General features: G+C 41.0%; 1 protein-coding gene across 2 annotated transcripts; it reads right to left on the bottom strand.

Annotated features, from left to right (window-relative positions):
• Positions 1–1,690: 1,690 nt before the first annotated feature.
• dpf3 (D4, zinc and double PHD fingers, family 3) lies at positions 1,691–23,659 on the bottom strand. 2 transcript variants are annotated; one of them, XM_046060666.1, is made up of 12 exons: positions 23,611–23,659; positions 15,515–15,675; positions 13,829–13,936; positions 11,014–11,147; positions 10,731–10,826; positions 10,350–10,422; positions 9,809–9,850; positions 8,408–8,545; positions 8,056–8,184; positions 4,405–4,517; positions 3,852–3,933; positions 1,691–3,699 (listed from the first exon to the last, which is right to left on the bottom strand). In XM_046060666.1, exons 1-12 carry the CDS (start codon positions 23,640–23,642, stop codon positions 3,632–3,634), a joined length of 1,176 nt encoding a protein of 391 aa, XP_045916622.1. In that variant the 5' UTR covers positions 23,643–23,659; the 3' UTR covers positions 1,691–3,631. The 2 variants fall into 2 exon arrangements, with proteins under 2 accessions (XP_045916622.1, XP_045916623.1); XM_046060667.1 differs by lacking the exon at positions 9,809–9,850.
• Positions 23,660–23,678: the final 19 nt, after the last annotated feature.

Here is a 23,678-nt window from a genome sequence, read left to right as displayed (position 1 = left end):
GTTTAGCATAAAATTTTACATTAAATCAATTTAATATATCAACATTACTCACATGGTAATACAATGGCAGACTTTGCAGAATGTATTCTGGTTATAACTGTATTAAAAAACCTCTAAATTCTTACATAACCTGTGCCAATTTGCAGACAGGACTCACCAGTAAATACTGCTTCCTAAGGACATGTATATGATTTACAACACTACCTGTTCAAAATAGTCACGAATCAAGGTTTGATAATACACACATTGCACTGGCTAATTTACATCAGTGGTTCCCAAACTGTGGGGTGCGGCCCTCTGGAGGGACGCATAGGTATTACAGGGGGCACACATTGTATAGTGAAACCACAAAAGATGAATAAACCTTTTTCACAGTGGATTATTTAGAAATGTCCAACACAGGTGTAACTAATAACAGTATTAACTGACTGTTAACTAAACCTCTTCCCCAAACAGTGATTGCACAAGCACAGTGTGGCAACTTTTACTAGGCATGGCTGAGCTGTGGAGTTTTGAATTTTGTCCACATGTTGAAGCTACGTGCATAAGGGCCATACTCCGATCTAAAACCTTTGCAAAAGCAAAAACACAGGAGTCAGATGGTAAGGACTAGCTCAGCTTACTATTATTCTACCTATAAACTACCTTATTATGTGGTATTACAGGGTGTATGGGAGCCAATTACATGTTGAGTAACATCTGTACTATAAAACCAGGGCTAACTAGCTACCAAGCCTAGTAGGCTACTGCAATACAGGAATGCTATCTCTTTATGGAGGCTGACATTTTGCATGAGACATGCACTTTTGCCTCAGCTGGTACATGATACTTTATCTGCATCATGTATGTAGACATCATGTGCTTTTTTAAGATCCCAAATCAGCTGGAGATCTAGTTTTTTTAACCACACTCACTGAGTAAGAACCAATTAGCTAGCTAGCTCCAGTTAAAAAAGTGCTAGAGACAGTCTAATTTCAGCCAACAAAATCCAAACTCCAAACTAGGAAATAAGAAAGCCTATGAAAGGCCCATTGTTTTAAAAAATTACTAATAATTTTGAGTAGTAAATGTTTCCATTGTAAACTGCATAAATGCTTTGCCAGAAGAAAAGCCTGATAGGCGGGACTTAGCAAAAAAGAAAATGGTTGCAATTGAATAGAAAACATTGATGGAACAGAGCTATTATGCTGCATTCCAGGCATCTCGGAACTGGGAAATTTCCGACCTCCAAACTAGAAAAAGTACTATGGAAGGCCTCTTGAAGTCGGGTTTCCTACTCGTGAACTCGGAGAAAAAATATGTACCGCGACTTCACGAGTAGCAGCCTAATGACGTCACACAACAATGGCAGCTCCCATGGAAGCACACACTCTAAATGGTAAATCCTAAAGTAAAAGGCAAAGTCCATCCATCCATCCATTGTCAACCGCTTATCCTGTGTACAGGCTCACGGGAGCCTATCCCAACTGACATTGGGCGAAAGGCGGGGTACACCCTGGACAGGTCACCAGTCCATTGCAGGGCCACACATAGACAGACAACCACTCATGCTCACACCTAAGGACAATTTAGAGACACCAATTAACCTAGCCTGCATGTTTTTGGATGGTGGGAGGAAGCCAGAGCACCCGGAGAGAACCCACACGGACAACATGCAAACTCCACACAGAAAGGCCGGGACAACCGGGGTTTGAACTGTGAGGCGACAGTGCTAACCACTGCACCACCGCGCTGCCCTGTAAAAGGCAAAGTAAAGTATTAAATTAAAATAATACATACAAGTATCAAATAGCAAAACTTGTTTTGCATGTAAATTGATCTAGAAATATTTTGTCAATGTTATTAGGTAGCTGGTTACAGTAAACAATATCTGAAAGTCATGTTCTCTACCCAAAAGTTATTCAGGAAAATATTAAAAATGCCCCAAAATGTGCAAACAAAACGTTTGCTGACTTTTGAGGATTACCAGCTGATGTAGCTAGAAGGATACACTGTTAACAAGTAGGCCTAACGTATATTTATCACTTGTTTTTAATAAAATGGCCATCCTTTTAATTAAAACCAAGTGCACTGCTGAGAGTTTAACTGTGCATAATCTTGCCAAAGAAACAGTTTATCACGGTCAGCCATGTTATTTTTTACATTTGGCGTCATGCACCACCATGCAACTGAAACTGAAGTCGAATATTTCAACTTGGAAATTTCCCAGTTCCGGCCGGTCTGGAACACGGTTAGTTCCACCTGTGCTTTTCCTGCTATGACAATGACAAACTGTTTGCTGTGAAAAAGGTCTATGAATCAGAATTCATGTAGGAACATTAAAGAAACAAGATGTTAGCAAGGCTACCAAGATTCAGAGATTCTTAGAAATTAAAACAACATGTAAGCAAGATAAGTAGATAGGAAAAAATTACCATTGATATCATCAACCTGTCAGTCAAATCCAAAATATTAAGAATCTTGAGGGTGAGTTCACTGTTTATATAATTGTGTCTTTTTTTGTGTAAAGTAGAATTTATGTTTTTCAGTTGAACACCACAACATAATTCAAGAAGCAAGAAGCAAATTCAAGAAAATGCAGTTTGTGTTACATTCAATATAGTTTACCTCCTTTTATTACCAGTAGTGTTACTAGTCAATAAAAACTTGGAGGAAGAGGGGACAAGTCAAGAGGGTCACGACAGGAGAAGTTTGGGAACCACTGATTTACAGTAACAATGATCTCCTTGACAGTAACATTGGACCATTATCTACTATAAATAAATAAGCATTTCATTCTATGTAAAGACGTCTATGTTATAACTTTTGTAAAGTGTCAGATTGAGCACCATGGTATCCTATATCTGAAAGGATACAAAAAACAGACGTGGATTAAAAATGTCCCCACGCTCTAAAAGGAATGATAGCGGAGGCTGTTTTATTGCCCCATTTCCTCTTAGCACTGGATATACATTTCACCGAACTTGACAAAACCTGTGAAAAATGGCATAACTAACATTGAGTCTGTCCAGATATAAAATAGGAATGTCACTGTAAAGTCTAAACACAGGAGAGGAATAGATCTGGAAGGAGACATTTTAAACAAACATTACTCACACCCACTCAGGTCCCCCCTAGCTGCAGAGCTTCAGCAGCAAGGGAAGCAAGTGAAAGAGCTTCAGCAAAAGCTCTGGGACAAATGTCTTCCAAATCATACTCAAAAAGATTTAAAATTGGGGGAAAACACCCCGGGATTTCAGATGTTTGGTTTTAAATGAGCATGTATTTCACATACGCATGTAGTACACAGTATTGGCCATTATCTTGCTTTGGCTTCTTGCCGTCTGCTGAGTGGTGAGGTAGAGAAATGACTGAATGGCAGGCCTGCTGTTAGCTGTCTTATAGTCGAGCTGACTTGGCTACATGAGAAGTCGAGGATCTCTGAGCCTCATACAGGAAGATGCCCTGAGCCTGCTAATGCACTGGAGTGTGTGTGAAAGAGTGTGTGTTTGATTCTATGTGAGTAAAGTTTTTTTGCTAATGTGTGGGCATGTCAAACAGTTAATGTTAAGGTATATATATATATATATATATATATATATATATATGTGTGTGTGTGTGTGTGTGTGTGTTGGGAAGAATGTCCAGGGAGTTATGCTTCTTCGTAGGCTGAGGCCTTGTCTTTTAACAGGTCCAGACACAAGTGACAGCTCCAGCTCCCTGTGGAGAGAGAGATGGAGAAAAAGAGGCTGAAATCTTTGTCCTCCTTTCCATATATAGCCTTTGCTTGTAGCTTCAAATATACAGCACATGACATATATACTATCACACCCTCTGATAATGGAATAAACCGATGAGAGTGGCTGTTATACCTTCTGGAGGCTGGGTCATTGGAGGCTTCAGGCAGTACATGTGGTATCCTCTGTCACAGTCATCACAGAACAGCAGCTGGTCCTACATCAGCAGCACAAAGTCAACATCTTATATATATAATATCTATAAAATATGTAGTGGGCAAAAATATCAATCTGAACGCTGGCTGGTAAAATTATATAAATGCTGAAGTAAGGAAGTGATTTTTTGTGTGACTAGCTCATGAATTTATGATAATTTACATATTTTCTCCAAAAGAGCAGCACATTTATTTTTCACTCTTAGAGAACATATTACGGAGTCAGCCACTGATGTAAAATATCACATCACAGCAGGGGTGATTAATCAAGTAAAATATTTGCGTTGGCAAGTATAGTAAGTTCAGTTTAATGTGTTGCATATGACTGTGGAAAGGTCACAACATTAAAAGGAATTCAAGTCAAATTTGGTACACCTCAAAGAAAATTCAAATTCAAATAGCATTCAAATAGCATTCGAACACTGACATTTTTGGAGCCACGGAGGATCTTCCCTCTCCCACAGTATACATACATCATTCTCTGAGGTGCCACAGACGCTGCAAGACTTGCACTCTATGCACTGCCACTGGTACGTCCTCACTGCCTGCATCATGTTGTCAGTGAACTGCAGACATGTTGGGTGACCTGGAGAGGGACGAGAAAAGTGAAGAAGAGGTGACAGAGTGGATTGCCAGAAGAGTTTCCAAAGCAAAGTTAGCAGTGTTTTCTGATGTAACAGTTTAGAGACACGTGGCAGAAGCTCTGACTTGGCGCTGACAGCAGATGCAGACAAAGACTGACACGTGTATTTACGTAATCCGTAAAAAGATGACTTACATTATCTGCAGCTGTATCTGATTGCACAAGTGCTTGCTTCAGGCTTTGATGTGCAGCAATGATGTATTTTTCTATGTTAATGATTACCAGTATTTACACTGCTCAGATTTTATAGTTCAGCTGCACTGCAACATTGCAACTTGAAGTCATTTTTGATGCTGTAGATTAAAAATGGTAATCTGGTGTAACAATAGGTTTAAATTGAATTGAATTTTAAAGAAAATGTTTTGCCCTGGTTGAGATGCATCCATTTAGACAACATTATGTCTCCCTTCAAAATAAGATTGCCGAGTCTTTGTCTTTGAGCCACCGGTAGGTGTTTACTTTGTCTGTCATTCAGACAACTGTAATTGCACCCCATATTGTTGACAGTCCATAAAGCTGGACGGAAAAGTAGCATCAAAAGCAATCTGGCCACAAAAGACAAGTGATTATATATCTGGAAAGCGAAACACAAGCAGTTATGTGTGCACAGGAAAACACATTTTTATCATCTTCCCATGAACCTACAGCTGTGACAACACAAAAAGAATGGTATGTGGTATATATAAAATTGCCATCTTGTTCCCTGACTTAATAACTGTCTTTTATAGCCTCCCCATAGCTTCACAGTGCTGTCTGCATCTCATCTTGCACACAGTTATCTGCATCACCCTGGTATCAACGGGGTGTCAATGAGCCATGAATGAGCCATAATCAAGGATGAAGTGATTTATATCTGGACTGGGAAAGCAGCCAGAAACATTGAAAACATTCCCTATCAGCCTGCGATGGGTGAACAAAGAGAAACGTGAACTGAATAACTTTTCAGACAGAAATGTTAAAGCTGCTGCCTTCCTTTCAAAATTAAATGGAGGAATTACAGTTGGGGAGAAATTAACTGTGGCAGTTTAAATCATCTTAAATGGATACCACTTTGGAGAAAAGGTATTACGCATCAGTACTGCTACTGATGAAACAAAATATCTAGTCCTTAAAGACAGAGAGGAGCAATGGAGTGCCGATTGGCTCTTACCTCTCCGCTACCTGTCCTCTTTAGCCAATGGAGTGACTCAAGAGTCCACGTTCATCCCTCCCCCTGCCACATTTGCGGCCACTCATGTAATTAATTCCTTTTTCTCTGGTCCATCGTGTCTGCTATTAACCTTTTTGGTCCAGAACTAATTAGGATGTAGCCACGAAGTTTAGTCTATGATCTTGATTATCTCACGCAAGCAAAGTCGTATGTAAGGACATTATTGTTTGTTTATGAAAAATGGAAAATGTGTTAATGTGTTGGACAGTAAAATCCACATGAGCATGGTTTAAAAAAAGCCTTTGTATCCACCTGGGACAACATTTCCAAGAAAAAGATGGCGTTAAATGTCTTTTGGAAAGAATTCATGTCCTTCATACTCTCTCAGAAAAGTTCAAAATAAATCTGCAGATTTTTCTGGTAGGAGTGCCTTCAAGGGGAGCCACTGTACAACATTCTGCGCCTTCAAAGACTTTCAGTGTTCCCTTAATGAAAACATTTCATGAAAAAAGTCATTACTGCCACGAGGTCCGGCTTGAAGTCCCGTTATCAGCTGTCAGCCACAGCATCATCATCGTCTGAAAACAAAATGTCTTGCAGCTCGGCGTCTTCAAAGCCATGAAATGTAGAGGCCTCGCTGTCTGATGCCGCGTTGTCAAACAATTCTTCTAGAGCACTCAGCTTCCTCCCATCCTTCTTCCCTCCTCCTCTTCCAGCTACCATGAAAACATCAGCGTCAGAGCACAGACAAGGCCACATACTCTCGCAACTGTTCTAACAAAGTCTAGGGTAGCAAGAAAACACCTGACTTGCTGAAATGAAAACTCTGCTCTCTTACTGAACAAAACGGTTTGAGCTGATTCAAGAAAGGTTTTGCCCGTGATAAGGGAGGGGGGTAAGAAACAAAAATTCAGCCAAATGTGCCATAAGATAATGCATGAAAACTGAGCAACAAAAGAGTGAATGCATGTCGTCTATAGGCAGAAGTCCTTACAGATGGACGAGGCTGACATGGTGAAGCATGCATGATGGAAGCAAGCAGCGGGGCCTATGAATCAGTATTTTTTACAAGGGAAATTGTAAGCTTTTCCTGCAATTGGTTCTCACTTTTAATGGTCTACAAGGCTCATTGACAACCCACTGAAAAGACACTGTAGCAACATGAAAGCTCAATTCACTGCACGCCATAACCGGTTCTTTATCAAGTAAAGACACAGGTTAGTTTGAACAAAGATGACTTGGAACAACAGCTGAGGCTGTCCTTTGTATTTTAGTGATTTTTCACAAACTAAAAGGATCTGTGTGAACATTACTGTAAACTTTGTATTAATAGTAGCTTCTGAAGAGATCCCCCAAATAAATTACAATTAATCTAAATAGATATTTGATGCATAATGTAAGACTTCATCACATTTGTGGCCATTAGGGAAGAACCTTTTTAGTCCATGTATCAAAAATAAACATCGCAAGAAAGCGAGGAATAGACATGAACAAGATTGTGGATAAAAAGGAAGTAAAAGGAAATAAAAATGAGATGTGTAGTAGACACAAATTAAAGTGTGAAACTAGCAAACAACTAATTTCTGAAAATCTCAATAATTTCCCAAAGAAACATTTTACACCTATTCATTATCCTGCTGAAATTTAGAGGAGAAGATTGATACAACTCACAGGTGGGTTAAATATGAAGCTACAGCCAGCAGACCGTTCCCTTAGCTTAGCTTAGCTTAAACAGTGGGAACAGGGTGAAACAGCTAGACTGGCTCTGTCCAAAGGTAACCAACAATGCCTAACAGCACCTCTGAAGCTCACTAATATGTACAATGTTACATCTTGTTTATTTAAGCTGTACAAAAACCACATAGTGACAACAAGACTCCAGGAAGTCACTGCGCCTGGCCAAGACATAGTCCAGTGCAAAACAACTAAACAAAAATTACATAACATGTAATTTAGTGAGATGCAGAAGTGTTTTTAGGCGGCTTGTTACCCCTGAACAGAACCAGGCTAGCTGTTTACCCCTGGTTCCAGTCTTTATGCTAAGCTAAGCTAACTCCCTGCTGTCTGTAGCTTCATGTCACAGACATTAGAGTGTTATCAATCTTCTCATTTCATTCTTGGCAGGAAAGTATCTTTCCCAAAATGTCAAACTATAACGCTTGATTAGAGTGGGATAAGTAGTAGCTTTTGCTCGTACGACATTTTTAAAGTGCACTAATTTAATTGGCAGGAAAACAAAGCAAATACTTGTGGTCTACGTTAATGTTGACGTCAGTAAAGAACCTAAAGCCTTAATGGAAACCCTCCATGTTGTGGAGACTGGGAACTCACCGGAGCGTCCACAGTCAGAGCAGGACACCAGCTCCTCAGCCTGGCCTGTCTTCCTGTTTGAGTCCTGGTCTCCCAGGCAGAAGTCACAGTAGTCGTTGGGGATGATGGTGCCGTCTGGGCCCTTTTGAGCTGTCAGCAGGAACAGACACATGTAAACAGAAAGACACGTGAGCTGCCACTCATTTTCTGAAGGCTTAAAACCATCTGGGTTATCACAAACTGTGACTTGGAACATTTCATGCTTATGAGTGTGTGATGAGGAGTTTCTATCAGGAAAAGCATTAGGACATTTCTAGCAGTTACTGAAACCTTCTGTTGCTTCTATGTAATTACATCCTAGCCAGCATCTTACGTTTGTGGTTGTCCAAGCTACGCGGAGGAGATGGGCTCATCTCTGTTTCCTTCTCCTCCTCGCCCTCCTCCTCTGCCAAGTGAGTGTGGGCGTAGTGGTAACTCAGGCCAGGACGGTTCTTGTAACGCTTTCCACAGACTACAGATAAAACATCAAAAGTCCATTAGACACACGTAAAACCTTGTGCGGCGCACTGCACAGTCTGGCTTAACATGAACTGTTACACATTTCTAAAATTGGAATATAACATATTTTTATGGAAGGCGTCTGAGACAATTTGCAGGATTTTCAACTCACTGTCAGTATTTATATGTTTGATGGTTTATCACTCTGCTAAATCAAAATCATATGTGCTGCAGAAAACAGACTCTTCCAATACATCTCCCCATGCTGCCATATGGACAATTTGTTCCACGAAAAAAGTGTATGCTTTGCTTTAGACTTAAATCTATGGCAAAAGTCAGGGACATACATAAATATGTTCACTTTTTTTACCATAACATCCTCACAGGTGATGTCACTATTAGTTTAAGAAAGTGTTGTTGCGAAGATTTATTATTGCTTCTGACACGGCGAGAAAGAGGCTTATTAGTTATTTAATGCCACGCTTTTATAAAAAAAATCAGGCAATTGTTTTATATGAAAAACCATAGCTTTATTGATGAAAATTTTACAAGGAAGTTTAGTGAATAGATATTTAGACAGGACAACCATCCAGTATCTGTCTACAACTGTTTTAAAAATAAGATTATTATGAGCAAACCAACACAAGGTTTGAGCTTGATAGGCACATTTTTACCCTGCTGTTGCTGTACTGTAGGCATGGAAGTCACAATCTTAATATATAAAATCAGGATTGGTAAGGAAGCATTTTGTGTATGAAACTTAGGATCTATAGTCTACTACTGTAGTAGTTCTTGGGGTTATTTAAAGCTTAATGAGCACATTAGAGCAGTAGTCATCATAGAAGTGTCTTATTCAAGCTTCACTGTCTGTCTGTGAACTCCTCATCAATCCAATCCCAGGGTTAAAAACTGATCAATATGAAAAAATTCAAAGAATTCCTCTGAGTGTAAACACTTCTACAATGGCTACATCTGTGGATCACATCACAGCTTGTGTGGCCTTAAGAAACATGCATCCCTCGGTGCGACATTAGTTGAGCTGCTACTTAAGCATCATTTGGTGCATGCCTTGCAATAAGCAAGCATTAAGGCACAAGGCGTAGTGTTAGTGTCATGCAATGCTTGCACTGAATTTAGGAGCGGGCGTCTGGACTAGCATAAAGCAATTAAAGCATTAGATATCTCCAAAGCATCAGTATTCAGTCAGCCACTCCCACGCCAGATGCCCATGAGCAAAAAGGCACTAGAAAGACAAGATGGCGACAGGTTCAGATACCTTCTTCAGCCTTTTTTGAGTTATGCTTTTGTTTGTATCTATCTGGAACAGAGAAGACACAAAAGCAAATAATAAAGGAAAGACAGAACAAGACACAAAATGAGGATGAGATTTGTTTGTTTGAGCGGGGCTATCTCTGTTCACAACCCCATGGCAATCCATTCCTGGGGGGTTCTGCCCAAATACGTAAGTGGCATGCTAGTCGGGTCTGGATTCACAGCAAACTCTTTCTTCATGCTGCAGAGGACTGCTCTTAGAACAGAAGGAGACTTCAAAGATGAGAGAAAATGTATTTTCTGCTAGATTTGTCCCTGTTTATTAAACATATAGTGCAGCCTGAGACTTTGGCGCAGGCACGCAGAGCAAGGTTTCCTAACAATAGGAATTAACTAACTAGCCAGATCTAAGGACAAAAGCTCCACTCCCTCGAGCTTTAGGAAGCACTGTGATTGTGGATTTATTTATACTAACATGTAAACCAAAAACCAATGACAGTGATCTCATGATGTCACACAAAGAATGAAGTTTTCTTTTCCCTTACTGTCACAGACGTAGGGTTTGTCCTGGTCATCCGTGTTAACGGGCTCTGTCCTTCTGCGACTGGATCCTCTGTTCTGAAATGAAACACAACAGGCGTCTGACATTTAAACCTCTGATGTATGAATATTTCAACTCAAATTTGGGATATTTAAGATTTAATTCCAAACAGCACACTGTAGACCCATACATTTTTATATTTATTTTAACATGCCATTAATTAATACATTTCGAAAACAAGGTTTGTTGTGAAGCAAAGACCTTAAGATGTGGCTCAAGTTTAAGAGAAGCATGCTGTAGAAATAAGTGTCGCACTAGATTTTGTATTGATGAAACAGTGTTACTATTCACACACACAAATAGGTATGTGCGTGCACATACTAACTTTGCCTCTGTTTCTGTTCTTTCTCTTTGGAATATCCATTTCAAAGTCTTCATCATCATGGAAACCGTCCCCATTTTCATCCGCCTCCAGAACTCTCTACAGAGCACACAATTACAGAAACAGTGAGGGTTAGAGGGGAGGGAGAAGAGTAAAACAAGGAGGATTTGAGTTCATATTTTGATCACAATACCAACCTTTGCTCGCAGAACAACAGACAGACTTTATATTTGTTATACAATAGAGAATTTAAGATACTGTACATAATGCACAAATAATAAAATACCTGTATTTCCAGCATCGTCTCCTCTTCCTTACAGAGGTTGTTTTTTTTCTCCAGCAGGTTGTCCGCCCTAAGGAGGGCCTCCAAGGCTGTGGCCTCTGCCGGGGGAACCTCATGCTTTGGGGCCAGCTCGGCTTCTGTGGAGGTACAATAAGAGACAAAAAAGAGCATTTGAGATGGCAGGCGTGTGTGTGTGTGTGTGTGTGTGTGTGTGTGTGTGTGTGTGTGCCTGAAGGGAAAAGCAAAGTGAGCAGACAATGTTAAACACAAAAGTTAAACAAGTTACATTTCCTCTACTGGCTCTTTGCTGGCCACTTTAGTAACCAGCTTTATGTCTGATCACATGATCAGAATTTTCAAAGTTATCATATTTAGAAAGCACTTTCAAAAAGCCCAGTTTTGAATGAACAACTAGTGCTAGTTTAGCATTGATGGAAGGCAAAAGCATCAGTATCAATGTGGACATTGTGTAAGTGTTCCCTCTGCATTGGACGTAAAGGCCGTTTTAACAGTTGTATGGCGGGCTGCCAGATTCAACATCAATAAAAAACTAAGGTGCACAGTAAGGGAAGATGAAATAATGAACCGAAACAAAAAAAAAACATTGCTCATAGGCCTAACTTATATCTCCTGTATCTCACTCTCTCTTTATCACTTCGACTTTATCTTTCTTCCTCTCCCTCTTTTCATTTCCGTGGAGCTGAACTTGCTGCAGCGTAGATTCTCTGTCCTCGTCTTTGAACTCTGATGTCAGGATGAAAACAGAATGAAAGTAGGGATGTTATAAGAGAGACAGGGAGCGAGCAGGTCTACAGATTCTTTAAGATGTTCTTATTGAATACTGAGCTGCTGTTTGTCTGTTGCTCCTACTTCCCTCCCCTTCCTCTTGTTTCCATTTGTGCAGGCTGACTTTGAACTGGCAACTGACAAGACATTTCCTCCGTCATCACTCTGTAACCCTCATCACAGATCCTAAACCTGCCCCACAACCCTCCTCCTATACCTCTGTTCTCTGCTGATCCCCTCCCTCCTCTTCTATGCTAAACCACTCCTTCATTTGATTTCCTCTCCCCCATTTTCTTTGCCCTCACCCATCTTCCTCCCCTTCTATAACCTCCTCACTCCTTCCTTGACTCTCCAGGACAAACATGAAGAAGAGAAAGAGGATACTACTGCTAAACTTAAAGGGACATTCCATGACTTTCACTTTACATGTCGGGAGAAGTTTGAAAAATGAACCCTGATGATGTCATAGTGACATCATCAGGGTTACCCAGGTTTGGGCTTGAAAATTTTATAACAGAAAGCCTGTGTTTCTGTAGGTATGGGGGTTGAAAGAAGTGGGCATTTTTTGGAGACAGGGGGTCTAATGAAATAGGCTATTGGGTTGCATTATGGGAAATGTAGGATCCAGAATTTTTAGAGCTTGACCCATACTAGGGACTAAAAATCAGGATAGAACTTTTTGGAAGTGCAAAACTGAATCACTGAAGTGTCCCCCTAATTTTGATTGGCCAATGCCATTACACCCCTGACAGTACACAACAAAGAAGGGTAAGAAACCGTCTACTCAAGGTGAACATCAGAAAAAAGAGAACTTAAACTGCATGCTCACTGCATCTGTACATCTTAAAAAAGAATGTCGTAGTATAGTAAAACACCTTCATCAGATTCAACAGTTTTTATACCGAGTTTATACTGGGGGATGCAAAATAGCTGGTGAGGTATGGCCACTGACATGTTGAGCTGTGACATGAAGAAAAAGCAGAAGATCAAAACAAGGAATTCAATTCTGGTATCAAAGGATTTCAAAGTAACCTTGTGACAGAGCCCCTGTGTATCTTCACACACAGAGACAAACCTCAGGAAGCATTAAATAAACATAAAGCATTTCCAAATGCCTGGAAGGGGAGCACTTGCATTCCTCTGTCGTGTTATGATAGATATCTGGGCCAAAATACAGAACTGGATCTCTAAAAAACAAAAGTGGAGACTTGTACTCTTTCACCCTCAGCTACAAAGCCTTTCCTGCTCCTGGTAACAACCGTGTCTCGCTAGTTTCCTTTCCCTTCACATGCTCTGGTTGGTTGATTGGTTGGTTGGTTGCTGCCCCCCCCCCCCCCCCCCCCCCCGAAAATGACTCTGCTTAAAGCTGAATCGCTCTTGGTAGAAGACTCTGGAGTATTAGATTGCGGCTGGACGACAGCGAGAGGGAAACAATGGTGTAGCAAAGCCGAAACAAAGACTTGCCTTTATTTCTCCCCCCTTATCAAGTTCCTAGGGCATTCCTTTGCTAAAATCCCCTATAACACACACATATGCATGCATGGATGAATACACACACATACACACACACACAAGCACACACTTCCATCTCATAAGACTCACTTGCATTAATGCCTCATGGACAAATGATTATAGAGGCCCAGTTAGGGTGCTTCTGTGCTGCTACAGAGAGTCATGTGCGGGGGTGTTTGTGCGCTTATGTATGCGTGTGTGTGTATGTGCGTGTGTGTCTACTGCCAGAGAACAGAGAGAGGAGGCATTGATTCGGGGAAGAGAATGAACCTGGAGACCTGGCGAGAGAGACAGGCTAACCAGAGCCAGATGGTCAGATAGCGAACATTAACGCCACTCAGCACGCCTGAAGCTCTGTGCACAGAGGGCATAAACACAATGTACGTGTGCTTTTATTTGAACATAGTGTGAACACAGAAATTAGTACCAGTTAAAGTGGCTTTCATTGTATGACTCTGGGTCGATACTGCTGTGCTCAAGCCATTCAAATCAATGCGCTGCGTGTGTGTGTTTGCCTAACCTAGTCGAAGCTCACACAGGCGGAGCTGGGGATCCAGGGGTGGGTGGAGTCGCCTCTTCTTTCTCCAGCAACGAGCAGGGTAGGTATACATCTGTCCAGCCGCCTGACCTGGACACACACATAAACATATTCATATTTACAGATGTACACACATGCAGAGACACAGGCACACAGGAAGAATTTTAACAACCATTGACAAGCTTAAAATTTTAACAAAATGTGCATTGAGCCCCCAACACACACATACGCACACATAGTGGACTGGTCTTGGTTTCCTGACACTTAATATGTCTTGCTTTCAGTGCTCGGTGTAATGGTCCATGTATTCAGAAGGAAAAAAAAATCCTGCCATTATGGTCAGATTCCAGAAACTGTTTGTCACAAAAGCCTGAAATTTTGTCGACCGTGTTGTGGATGCTTTATCAGACATATCCGTGTAGAAATGTTACTTGATGTTGAGGACAGTTATATTCAGCTTTACTCCGATTAACAATTTAACTAACTTTGCTTTGTCATTATTTCAGCGAAGAACACTTAGAGAATATTTTGGTCTCTGCCCTCGTGTCTAATCATATTCCGCCATTAGCTTAGCAGAAGGCTGGGATGGATGGAAAGAAGCGTAATATTCCATCAACATGAGCGGAGACAAAAAATCAAGAGAAGAAGGAGGGGAGGGACAAATCCAGAATAAATGCATATAATGTGACTAAGGTCTGCCACAAAGTATAGGGTGTGGCCTGAAGGGCTTTGCATACAAGATGGAGTGCAGGCTATTTGTGGCCAGCTCTCAGTAAAGAGCAGATTGTTCCCTTTGGCTTTACAGGCGACCCAGATGTGCATAAAGCATTCTGACTGCTCATCTCAGGATAAATCAGCAAGTGGTAACTAAAATATATAAAAGAGGGGCTGGCTTGCTTTTTTATTGAGGGAGGAGATTTATAGGTCCTTTTTTATCAATCCATATTTATGCATTTGTGCTTATTTGGTTTCCTGCTGAGAGCTAGATATAAGGACTATATCCAGCTCTCAGCATAAGGACTGGAAGCAGCTGGAAACAGCTAGCCCAGCTCTGTCCCAAGGTAACAAAATCTACCTACTGGCATCTCTAAAGCTCGGTTAATTAACATGTTAGATTTCACAATGACCTCATGGAGTCTAAATTGTTTGCCTGACAATCATCGTCTCCAAGACTCTGGGAAATTACTGTAAGTATTATGGCACATAACCCCTCTGTAAAACTAGACCTTTATGTTTTAACAGTACGTTCAGTTTGTGTATTGATTAAACAAACTGCTGTTTGATCATTGGACAGCGCTAAGGCATCCCTTTTTCCACTCATTATGCTAAGCTAAGCCAACCATCTGCTGGCTGTAGCTACATATTTAGCGTACAGATACGGGAGTGGCATCAATCTTCTCGTCTAACTCTCAGCAAGAAAGTGATTCGCATATTTCCCAAAATGTCAAATTATTCCTTAAAGAAATGTGGGAATGGTACATATAATATGGACCAAAAAGTGTCTGTGAAGATTCTCAGTCATCCAGGTCATAGTTATCCAACGAAGGTTAAAGCCAACGAAGTCCAACCTTCGTTGGATGGACCAAAAAACAGATCTACAGCACTTAGAACATAGTAAGCCATATCAGTAGCATGGATTTGTTCAGTAGATCAGATGGTGCCTCCCACCTGGCTGGCGGTGGCGCTTTTCCATCCAGATGTAGCAGTTGTTCTGTGCCACACCAGTTTGCGAGTCCAGGAATGGCATGCGCACGCTGCGTTCGGCACAGAGGCGGGCATTGTAGCTGCGACAGTGTTCGATAGCCTCCCTATAGAACTGGTCCCCGAGCCTGAAAACCGACAGACAGTCAGAGAAATTGGCAGGAAACAGTCAGAAAGACAGACAAGAAACAAAGACATACATCAGTTGTGATTTATTGAATGTAAAGCATTAGGCTCATTATTGTTCAGTTCTACAACAAATGCTCCACTCATTCAAAAAAACATCTCTTTGTGGAACTCAAGTTACCCACAAGTAACATTAGTCCTATTTCTGACATTGATCCAAGCTATTTGAAGCACGCTGCTTCAATTTCTGTTTTCTGTGCACTGAGTCATCCCTGCCGTTTAAGTCCTATCAGCTAAACGCTAACATTTTTTGGATGGTTAATGGCAATAACATGTGTTGGGTGGCTGATGATTTGGTACGGTCTGCATATTAAGTATCTGTTCAGTCCAGGCTAGCCCATACTCCTCTTCACATTTTGGCCCAGTTTGTTGTGTAAAGTCTGGCTTTGCTGCGTAGGCTACATCAGATGAAACATGAAGACAGCTGACCATCTACACAGGCTGAGCACAATAAGGGAACCACGATGAACCATAAGAGTAGAAGAAATTGTTTCATCCTGTCCAATTGATAAATAAGCGAGAGTGTCGGACTGAACTCCACACAACATATGGGCTACACACACACACACACACACACACTATCGGCTGGAGGGTATCAATCAGGATGTGAGCCATCGATAATCTCCACAGTCTCTGTCTAGAAGCACAATGTCTGCAGCTAAGATCATTAGAGACAGATAGAAAAAACCAAGATGACTCAACAGTACAACAGACAATCATCCTGTCTCTCTGACTGGCTGAGCAGAGATGGGCGCTTTGTGGATTCTCTACACAGATATGTAAAGAATGCCCAGCTGGACAAAGACCAGCACTCTGGTCACACTGAATATCACAAAGATGTGCAGTGTGCAGTGCGGAGGAAGAGGATGGGAGGGGGTGTTGCATGTACAAATGAAGGAGAAAGGAGGGAGAGTTCAGGAGACGAGACAGGTATGAAGAAGGTAACTGAGTACAGATGAAGGTTCATATCTCACAGCTGTGTTATAGCATCTTCTTCACACTAAAATGTGAATTACACCTCAAAGCTGGCTACTGCCGCATCTGGACAAAGATCAGAAATGAATGGGAGATTTGCTGGTATTCTGTGCTGTACCATAAATATTATTGCTTTTTCTCAGAGGACAGCAGCTGACCAAAATGAACCCTGACAAGAGGAAAGGCAACAAACTAATTGTATACAAAAACAAAAACAAAAAAATATATTCTTTGATGGAAAAAACTTAAATTATTCTACACCTTATTTAAGTGTGGCTGTGACTAATATATGCTCATCACATGTGATTTTGTACGGATAAAAAAAACAAACAAGATATAACATGTTAATTAGTGAGATTTATTTTTTTACCTTTGAAAAGAGACATGCTGGCAGTTTCCCCCTCATTGCAGTCTTAATACTATGCTAAGCTAACCATCTCTTGGCTCCAGCTTAATACTTGCAATACAGATAATGTATGATCGTACATAGGTGTCATTTACACTGGGGACGCTGAGGACATGTCCCCATCACTTTTTGAGCGGCATTTGTTAAAAATGTTCTGAAACAAGAAATGTTAACTAACAAATGATGGTATTGATGATCAAATGACCCAGTTTTTTTTTAATTTTCTCCCTGTAACCAGTTTAAAAAAAGGAGTGAAGACTGAATTTTCTGTTTCCCTTTATATAAATAAATACATTTCCATCATAAATTAGTGCAGACATTTTCACCAGAATGCAGGAAATTAAGTATTTAATGCTCAACACTGTGTCTCATCACGCCCTTATGTCCCCACCTAAAGTGACGCCCTTATCATCGCAGTATCTATCTTCTCTTCTGACATGCAAGAAGGCAGAAAAGCCTGTTTCCTAAAATGTACTATTACTTTATGGCATAGATGTCTTTCTCTCACTCAAATACCATTTTTGAGAGGTTTAGCAGAGAAATTAGCGCTAGTGACGTACACCAGTGTGGAGGCAGTTGAACCAGTAGCACAGCAAATATGCAAGAAGTCAAACCTTTACATTGGCTCTGCGTGCACCTTCAGTGCCAGTGTGTGTGCAGTGTGACAACTGGGCTTAAACACATGTGGCGGTTTGCAGGCTGAGGTTTTTGTCAAGAGACCCACAGAGATGAGGAATGCAGCTGGTGTTTATTGCGTTTTTACAGTATGACACAGTGATCCAGACAAATCCGAATCATCAGAAGAGACTTCCTGTCACATAACTCACATTCCCAGAGGTAAAGCGTTGGCTCTGCTTTCACTATGTGTTGCCTGAAATGAATGTGTGTGTGTGTGTGTGTGGACCTACAGGCATTTCTCCTCATCTGTCTTCCCCACTCTTCTTCCTCCCTGTGTCATCCCAGATTGCCTGTACGTTTCTGTCCTTTTTCAAACAACAAAGCGTCTGTATAATGTCCCCGGACAGGCTTCATAAACTCTTACATAAGCCGAAGTGTGCCTGCTGTGCAGTTGTTTGAGAAGTGTGTTCATGTGTTTGTTTAAGTGAGAGTCAAGAGTGTGGATATGTGTGTGTATGCCTCCAAGACCATCTGTCTATCGGTCTACATGTCCTGAGAGATCCTCCCCCACCCTCCAAACCTGGTTCAACCATCAGAGATTGTACTGTGCTCCTGTTTGCACCCATTAGTCGACTTCTATGATTCTTCTTCTGATCCTGGCGATGGGGCTTATGTAAGTTGAGTTTTGCATGTCGGGGAACGCATTCCTCTTGGTCAACAGCTTCCTGGATACTGATGGAATCTGCAGTTGCAGCAGTGTGTGTGTGTGTGTGTTTGTGTCTGCATATACCACTGTGACTGTCTCAGTTGCTCCCATACTAGCACAGAGGAGCTTTGTGTGTGTGACGGTCAATCTTTTCACCGCCAAGTATAGAAGCGGTGATGGGCCGAGCGCCATTTCATCAGTTTCATCAATGATAAACGTTCACTGGTCGATGTTTCCAGGTAAAAAGCTCATCGAGACAGAGCTTATGGGAATTATAAATATTGAAACTTACACTTAATCCTTAGCCAAAGGGGAGAGGTAGCTCTGTAAATCGGCCTTTCAGCCTGGATGTCACTCCTCTCCATCAATCTTAATGTTATCTACCACCTATTTCTGTCAGTTATGTATTGCTCGCAGAACACTCTCTTCCTCCCTGCTAAATAGAATAATTAATCACTGAAAGAACTCATCGGTGGTTTAATAAATCACTGTCGTACTTCTCTCCACATTCGTGTTCATTAGTCTGCAATCTCGTCTACCCTGTTTCCTTCCCGTTTCAACAAGTTCAGAAACGTTTAATGTGACACATCTTAGTTGCCGAATCTTCACTGCTTCCAGCTTCTCTGCTTTAATCTTTTCCCTATCATCAGACCATTTTGTGTTTTTTAAGGCTGTAGGTCAGATTGAACAAGCAATTTCATTGTGTCACCTTGAGCTCTGAGAAATTATAATGGACAATTTTTTTCATCATTTATAAACCAAATAATTCTTCAGTTAATTGAGAAAATACTTATTTACTTCACAATGAAAATAACTGTTAGTTGAAATTCTATTTAATTTTGAATTTTATTCTTATTATCAACCGTATCATGATTGTTGTTTTTCTTTATTGGGTTAAAGAAAAAAACAAAACAAAAAAAAACATTTTGCCTTGAGGCAGGAGGTGTTTTGTCGGCCTTGTCCTCCTCAGTTGTCCACAATAACACCTTTGTCAATCATTTTAATGAGCTCTCTGCTTTGAAGCAGCATCTCGGCTGATGGCGGAGGTTTTGGGGTCCATGAGACCACCAGAGAAAGACAGACAAGTGATGCACAACTGTAGAATTAAAAACATATTCTATTTTTTTATTTTTTATTATAAGGTGAACTGTACAATTTAATGATTAAGACGTTTAGGTGTTGTGATCATCTTGTAAGAGAAGCCGAGTTGAAATATTGCTCTGTCTTTATAACGCTTAGGGTTTGAAAGAAATGCTATATTTTATAACAGTAGTGCTTCTGTGTCCTTCAATATCTTTTCAATGTCTTTCACTAAAAACAGTTTGTGCCACTCCAACAAGGCAGCTGTTTTTGGAGTCATACAGACATCCCGGTTTAAAACAGATCACCTCAATGTTATTGTTATTTTATTCAAGTTAATTAACTTTATATATTTTACTATTAATGCTTTCATCATGTCTTCTGATTAATGACTTTACAAACTTTTTAGATAAATGATATATAATTTAGAAACTGAGCACACTCAGACGTCAGAAGACACAGAGATGCGGTTGTTGTATGTGATGCTTTATTCAAGATTTAAAAGAAGATAACTTTTGATTCAGATTCATTCATTCTAAAATTGTAGTAACAGTTCTTAGAGTAGTACTAATAGTATTGTATTGTATTTAGTGGTAATTATACTGTCAGTCAGGATCGTTTTTGTACTTGTGTTTTTGCACTGTTAACTCAGTTAGAAACCTAACTCTTTATCAATACAAGCCTCAGCCTGACAGATGTACCTTTCTATTAAAGGTTCCACTGGAACATATATATTAGTCTCAAAGGAAACTTAAACACAGCTAATAGTGTCAGGGAATGATGGGGGTTTACAACAAATTAGGCAACAGATAAGTGAGGAGAGAGGAAGTCCACTTTTGGCTGGGAATAGGTAAGAGGCCCCAAAGGAAGTGCAGGGCAGGGCACGAGCATGTGGGCAGTGATAGGCGTCTTTGTGGCACTATGTAGGCCGAGCAGTGGGGTGAAGCAGAGAGGAGGGAGACGAAGAAGAGAAGGAGGAGCCGAGGAGGCAGAACTGGAGGGAAGAGGAGGGGTCTGATATATCCCGGGGCACACGTGTTCCCTTTCAAACCCTGTCACACTGATTCTCTCTCAAACATGAGGATGTGTGTACGCACTCACGCACACACACACATACACAATCTTGCCCGTGCGCAAACATACAAAGGGAATGAAAGGGAAAGGTGCAGAGTGAAGTCGGAAGGGGGGGTAGAGCAAGCAGCAAAGGAGGAAAGGGTGTTGCAAAAGGGAAACCCTGATTTAGATGCTGCTGCTGCTGTTGTTGTTTTGCTGGGGCGAGGGAGGTGTAGGCTGGTGAGGTGAGGGAGTGGAAGCTGAAGACGTGGACTGAACGATAACTCACATCCACTCAGCATGGGAAATCTGTCTCAGAAAATGTGTCTCCAAAGGAAAAGATACTATTTTATATGTGAAGAATAACATGCATCCACATCATCTCTGAGAAATCACACTCATACACACACACACACAAAAACACATAAAGAGAGAAAACGTGCCAGTTCCATGTGCACAGCAGGAAAAAGCAGGATCACTGCATGGAGCTTTCTATAAAAAATGTTCCTGGCCATTTAATTCCCCATGCCTGGAAACCATTCCCGGACATTCCCATTTCCCGGGCTCGGGTAGACAAAGGCCAGAGTTCTCCCCTGCACTGAGGGTGTAGTATAAATGTATGCAGTAAATGTAGCCAGACAGACAACCCCCTCACCCCCCATACCTCCATCACTCACTCATGCTCCCTCTCACGCAAATTGGGGGAGGGGCGGGCAGCTACAGAACCACCCACACACGCAACAAACACACACAATAAAAACACAACCCCACACACGTTGACTCCCCTCCACCTCCCACACACACCACCTTCTCCTTTACTTTCCCTAAATATCAGCCCACGTCCTTTCAATCTTTATGCAAACACGACCTTGCCGTTGTCCACCTCAGCTCTTGTGTTCAGTGTAAATCCAAAATGATAAGACAGAAGGTGAAAGGACACATAATGTGCACAAAAACACATCTCTCCATGTGAACTGCGTCGCTCATTTGAATCCTTCTCATGTCAGCTCTTCATTAAGTCCCATCTCACACATCAGATCGCAATCACAAAGAAGCCTTTGTAGAATTGATAGTTTAAATAAATCGAGTAAATATGCACGGCTAAACATGACTGAAAGAGTCCGGAGAGCCAGGTGTATTTACTGCTGGCTGATGGCGGCTGTAATTCATCTTTCAGAGCTGAGCACTGGGCGAAAGGGCAGGCAAGATTATTACCACGTCCCTATGGAGTGCGTATGATTTACCAGCCACATACTGAGGACAGACGACAAGCTTGGCCGAAAAGTACACCACAACAGTATTTCCCATGGTAATAATAACTCATATGTTACTTGATATTAGCTCTTACTCACTCCTACACGGTCACTTTACATACATTTTTAGACAGTTTTTCTCTTGTATTATGGTGCGGGCTTATGTTTTGGTAGGTGGAGTCCTGCCTCCAAGCTACACATACATACATTGTTTTGCCTTTTTGCAGAAATTGGATGGGGGAGGCAGGTTCTGCCACATATATGAAGGGCAGATGGGGTTCCCTCCCGCCACCTCTCCCTCTGCCCCAGCATCAGTCTGTCTGTCTTTACGTGTACATCTCCCTCTCTCAACAGATGGAGCAAGGAGAGTAGTGGGACGCCCCTAATCTGCTGATCTACATGCACAACTGCAGACACACACACACACACACACACATATACACCTACATTCTCTACAGCCTAATCTTTTACAGCAGCTTAAAGCCTTTTTTTCAAGTGCTGTTTGTCCAGTAAGATATTTTTCAGTTGTCAACAAAGAGCGTACAAAACAAGAGCATAATGAGTTCTCACTGTACTTATTTCATCCTCCTTTCCTTTCCTCTGAGTATGATTACAGAAAATGTTATGAAGCACAAGAATGGTTGTGTAAAAAAAAAAACCTTAAGAGGATGTACAGCTGATGACTATATTTGACAGCTGATTTTATTCTCACATATGCAAATAGATACCTCACTTGTCCACGCCATCAGATCAAAGTTAGTAAAGTTAATTTTATTCCTGCCAAAACCTTCTTTGTTTCAAACATCATTATGGCCTGGTACATTGGTACTTTATGGTACATTCCACAGGACCTGTGGCAAACGTCTGCTCTGAGCCAGCAGGGAGACAGACATGCATTCAGCAATATAGACTGAGATGAAGGTTATGAGTGCATTTCATGCAGGGCAGACATAACGGGGTGTCTGTCTGCATGCGTCAAACAACAAATCTGTGCTCAATTCCATTCATATTCTATCCATTAATATTGCATTAATAACTTGGTCTGTAAAAAGTAAACTATAGTTTCTTATTTGACTATTTTTGTATATTTTTATTCCAAGGTAACATAATGTTTGCTGCTCAGTGATTAATATTTCTACAAATCCGAAATTGCTAATTCGCCGATTATTATTAGGATTAAGATCAGACAGTGATCCGTTTTAAAATCAAAAACGCGCCATAACACATTACAGGTTTCCTCTACATGCTCGATAGGAGGTTAATTTAAACACTGTATTCTAACATATAATAATCTGCTGCGCATTGTGGACATGCATTTGACACTCGCAGCAAAAGCACGAGCATCGCAATGAGCGAGGGTCGCCCTCTCAATGTGCGCTTTGTGGCATTAATTGCATGAAATTATCTATGCAAATGCTCCCATCTAGCACTGACAAAGAGCCCCCTGCATGCAAACTTCTTTCAACCGTGTTTATAAGGCAAATTGTGGACAATGGCAACTTTCTGCCTAAGTGAAACCAAGTGCATGAGAGTGAGTGTGGACATTAGCGCGCGGGGTTGGAGATGTTTTCTCTGCAGATTGTGCATGAGTGCATGCTTTCATATTAGAATTACACAACACATCAAACACGCAACGGTACCTGCAGAAAACACATGGCTACATGGCAAAAGCGTATATTTTGTGATTCTTACTTAAACGCGCGTTTAACTCTATATAAGTTACAGCAACCACGACATGCAATAAAACTATGCAATCATTTCACAACATTTTCTGAAATTTACTCACGATTTTAGAGGATTATGAATGACAGTCGCCATTTTCCTGCTGGACTGTAACGTAATATTCCAAATCTC

Source organism: Micropterus dolomieu, linkage group LG10, assembly GCF_021292245.1.
Source record: "Micropterus dolomieu isolate WLL.071019.BEF.003 ecotype Adirondacks linkage group LG10, ASM2129224v1, whole genome shotgun sequence".
Classification (NCBI taxonomy): domain Eukaryota; kingdom Metazoa; phylum Chordata; class Actinopteri; order Centrarchiformes; family Centrarchidae; genus Micropterus; species Micropterus dolomieu.
This window is presented reverse-complemented; position numbering and strand designations above follow the sequence as displayed.

Coding starts and splice junctions, on each gene's coding strand:
- dpf3 (XM_046060666.1), bottom strand. CDS start 23,642: ATGGCGACTGTCATTCATAATCCTCTAAAATC. Junction 8,185..8,407: donor TAGCTTGGACAACCACAAAC/GTAAGATGCTGG, acceptor TCCTGCTGACAG/CTCAAAAGGGCCCAGACGGC. Junction 4,518..8,055: donor CTCTGACTGTGGACGCTCCG/GTGAGTTCCCAG, acceptor GTCCCTCTCCAG/GTCACCCAACATGTCTGCAG.